General features: G+C 32.3%; 1 protein-coding gene across 1 annotated transcript in view; it reads left to right on the top strand.

Annotated features, from left to right (window-relative positions):
* LOC116683000 (extracellular calcium-sensing receptor-like) overlaps positions 1-875 on the top strand; it is a 7121-nt gene that overhangs the window by 136 nt on the left and 6110 nt on the right. The window contains 2 exon segments of the mRNA XM_032509812.1: positions 1-13; positions 819-875. The exon segment at positions 1-13 is cut by the window's left edge and continues 136 nt beyond it; the exon segment at positions 819-875 is cut by the window's right edge and continues 238 nt beyond it. Of these exon segments, the coding sequence (XP_032365703.1) occupies positions 1-13; positions 819-875 (70 nt within the window).

Genomic DNA, 875 nt, shown 5'->3' with positions numbered 1-875 from the left:
GATGCACAGGAAGGTTAGTAAGAGGGAGAAGTGGGGGATAAGAGGATGTTAGTCTGTGTGGGGATAGAAAGGTGTTGATGAGCTTACAATTGGGTTGCAGTTTGTGATGTACTGAAAACGTAAAAGATGTATAGTATTTAACATAGAATGCCAATTCAGTATTTAGCCAAATTCATACACAAAAATATTAGTTTGACTGTATCAAGCATTATGTTTATTAACTAAAAGATGTTTTAACAATTGATTTATGGCCAAAATATTCAAGAGACCTAAAAATAAATAAAAATGTTAGTTGACAAATAATAATCTGTGCTTTGAGACACTTATGAATTATTGACAGATACTGCATGTAATCCTCTTTGATTGCATACTGTTGAGTAAACTGTATACATTGTTGTGTAATACGTTTTTCCGCAGTTCACGGATGCACAGGAAGGTTAGTAAGAGGGAGAAGTGGGGAATAAGAGGATGTTAGAGATGTTTTGATTTGTGTGATGTGACTACAATTGTGACCTAGAATTAAAAACTTGTGTTGTATAAATAGCATGATTTTATATGTACAAAAAGGTAGAAAGTAGTAAAAAAAGGAAGATTTTTTGTATTTTTTAAACTGAAAATTTAGGTTTGTTTGACAACTGATTTGTACATATTTACAAAGCAATACTTAAGATTTAGTTGACTGTATACATTAAGATTCTTTTGAATGTTGGACTGATATCTAATATGTTGGAATGTTGGGATGATATCCTGTGATTTTAACATTTCTGTTAAAATTGTGAATTGTAATATTCAAATTGTGACACAATGTCTTTTTGCAGCATTAACACCCGGGAACTGCGCTTCTCACGTGCAATGATCTTCGCCATCGAGGAGAT

Source organism: Etheostoma spectabile, chromosome 3 (assembly GCF_008692095.1).
Source record: "Etheostoma spectabile isolate EspeVRDwgs_2016 chromosome 3, UIUC_Espe_1.0, whole genome shotgun sequence".
NCBI lineage: Eukaryota > Metazoa > Chordata > Actinopteri > Perciformes > Percidae > Etheostoma > Etheostoma spectabile.
Note: the sequence above shows the minus strand (reverse complement) of the source record. Positions and strands in the feature narration are given on the sequence as shown.